Genomic DNA, 1,846 nt, shown 5'->3' with positions numbered 1-1,846 from the left:
GGCAGCCGCCGTGGCCTACTCGAAGCCGCGCTTGGCCACGTTCTGGTACTACGCCAAGGTGGAGCTGGCCCCGCCGAGCCCCGCCGAGATCCCCCAGGCCATCGACAGCATGAAGGCCATGGTCCGGAGCTTCCAGAGCGGCCGCCTGGCGCAGCTCACCGTCAAGGTAACGGCGGCCCGGCCGGGGGGGGGGCGCTTTAACGTGCGGGCTTTGTGCCGCCCTTGAAGCGCTCCTGCGGAGCACCTGGGTCAGGCTGCCCGCCTGCCTGCCTTCTTTTCTTTCTCCTCCTCCTCCTTTTTCTCTGCACAACCAGCGTGGAGCAATGGATCCACACTGTGCGCCCTGCAAACCCACCCGCTGTGAGGCTGGACCCCGCAGGAATCGATACTGGAGTGGGTTTCTGTCACCCAGGCTGCTCTTACGCTTGACGCTCCAAAGATGTGTTTTGTTTGGTGTTTGTAAATTATATTTACAGAAACTTATCCATTTTTTCTGGATAAGCTGAGGAATAGAGGAGCTCTGCAGCCTTTCCAGGTCCTGTCCGTTGTATTCTATGAGACACCGGTGTTCAGAGCAATCTTTTCCAAGATCTGACTCAACCGCCGGTATGCTAGCTCATGCCATGGAAAACAATGGATTCTCAAGGAGTTCAGGGGCAGCTTTTTATTATATCAGCTTTGCCTTAACCCTTCCCTGCCTGGACTAGGCTGTGCTTGCGCTCCTTGGGCCCCCATCGTTATCTGTCCAAGGGACGCGAGTATCAGCGGGCGGCTGATGTAGCCCAACCGCCTGGAACAGCTGTGTTGTCAGTCGGCCTTGAAATCAAAGTGTTTCCCACGTGTCTAGTTTAAGAAATGATCTTTTGAAAGGGCTGCAAAAAACCAGGAGTGACAACTGATGCTGCAGTGAACATTTTAGAACTATCTTAATAACGTGGTCTGTTGAGGGGCAGCTGAACACGATAAATGTTCCGTTGCGCTTTTGGTTTTTTGCTTAAACTGTTGCCTTGTGAATTGCTTGACGGCTTTGCTTGTCGTATGTGGAGCTTGACTACGTTAGTGAGCAAGGAGGCTGTCGCGGGAGCCAATGATCTAAACAGTGGCTTTTTTTCTTTCAGGAAGCGCTGAGGAATGGTCTGGTGGCCACGGAGGTGCTGATGTGGTTTTACATTGGGGAGATCATAGGCAAGGGCAACCTGATCGGGTACAACGTCTGAAGACTCGTCCTCAGTAACACCGCCCTTGGTGCCGAGTCTGTAACGGGGTCTGTGACAATAAAGCCAGGAACCAGTGTCGAGCTGTCGTGGTCTTTTGTGGCAGTCGGGGTGCATGGCTGTTCCCGACCCGGTCGCGCTGCTGGCGGTGGAGATCCTCGCAGGGGTAGCTGCCTGACGGCCGGCCTCCTGAGGCAGAGGGAACGCTGGCCTGGTGACACCTCTGTTTGTTATCACACCTGTGCTCGTTCTTCGGACGACCGCTGTGCCTCAGCTACGGCGTTAGGGAGGGCACGAGAGCCCCAATTTCAAACTGAGAGTGCAAATGCTTTCATTTGTTGCTGAACGTATTTCATGTCAGCTAGCGGGAACCAAAAAGAAATGCCAGTGCTTTATTTACACTACCAAAAGCCATCTGCCACGGCTTATGTCATAGGGCACGTAGCGCTATTCCGCGCAGTTCTGCTGGTTTGAGGTGCGACTTGTTGAGTGGAAGCAAGCTTACCATTGAAGGTAAGCTGGAGCTTTACTGTACCTATCATCTTAGCTCACCACCAGCTGGAGGTGTAAGCTGTCTGGAAATCCGAAAGCTTGCTCATTTTCAACCAGCTTTTGTAGAGGCGTATGCAAAA

General features: G+C 53.6%; 1 protein-coding gene across 1 annotated transcript; it reads left to right on the top strand.

Moving 5' to 3' along the window:
• Nucleotides 1-4: 4 nt before the first annotated feature.
• ATP5L (ATP synthase, H+ transporting, mitochondrial Fo complex, subunit G) lies at nucleotides 5-1,217 on the top strand (the record flags this gene model as incomplete). The annotated part of the gene is made up of 2 exons (XM_009704096.1): nucleotides 5-166; nucleotides 1,119-1,217. Coding segments are annotated over 2 exons (261 nt in total), but the record flags the coding sequence as incomplete, so codon positions are not given.
• Between the last annotated feature and the right edge of the window lie 629 nt (nucleotides 1,218-1,846).

This window comes from Cariama cristata, unplaced genomic scaffold (assembly GCF_000690535.1).
Source record: "Cariama cristata isolate BGI_N322 unplaced genomic scaffold, ASM69053v1 scaffold35737, whole genome shotgun sequence".
NCBI classification, from domain to species: Eukaryota; Metazoa; Chordata; class Aves; order Cariamiformes; family Cariamidae; genus Cariama; species Cariama cristata.
Note: the sequence above shows the minus strand (reverse complement) of the source record. Positions and strands in the feature narration are given on the sequence as shown.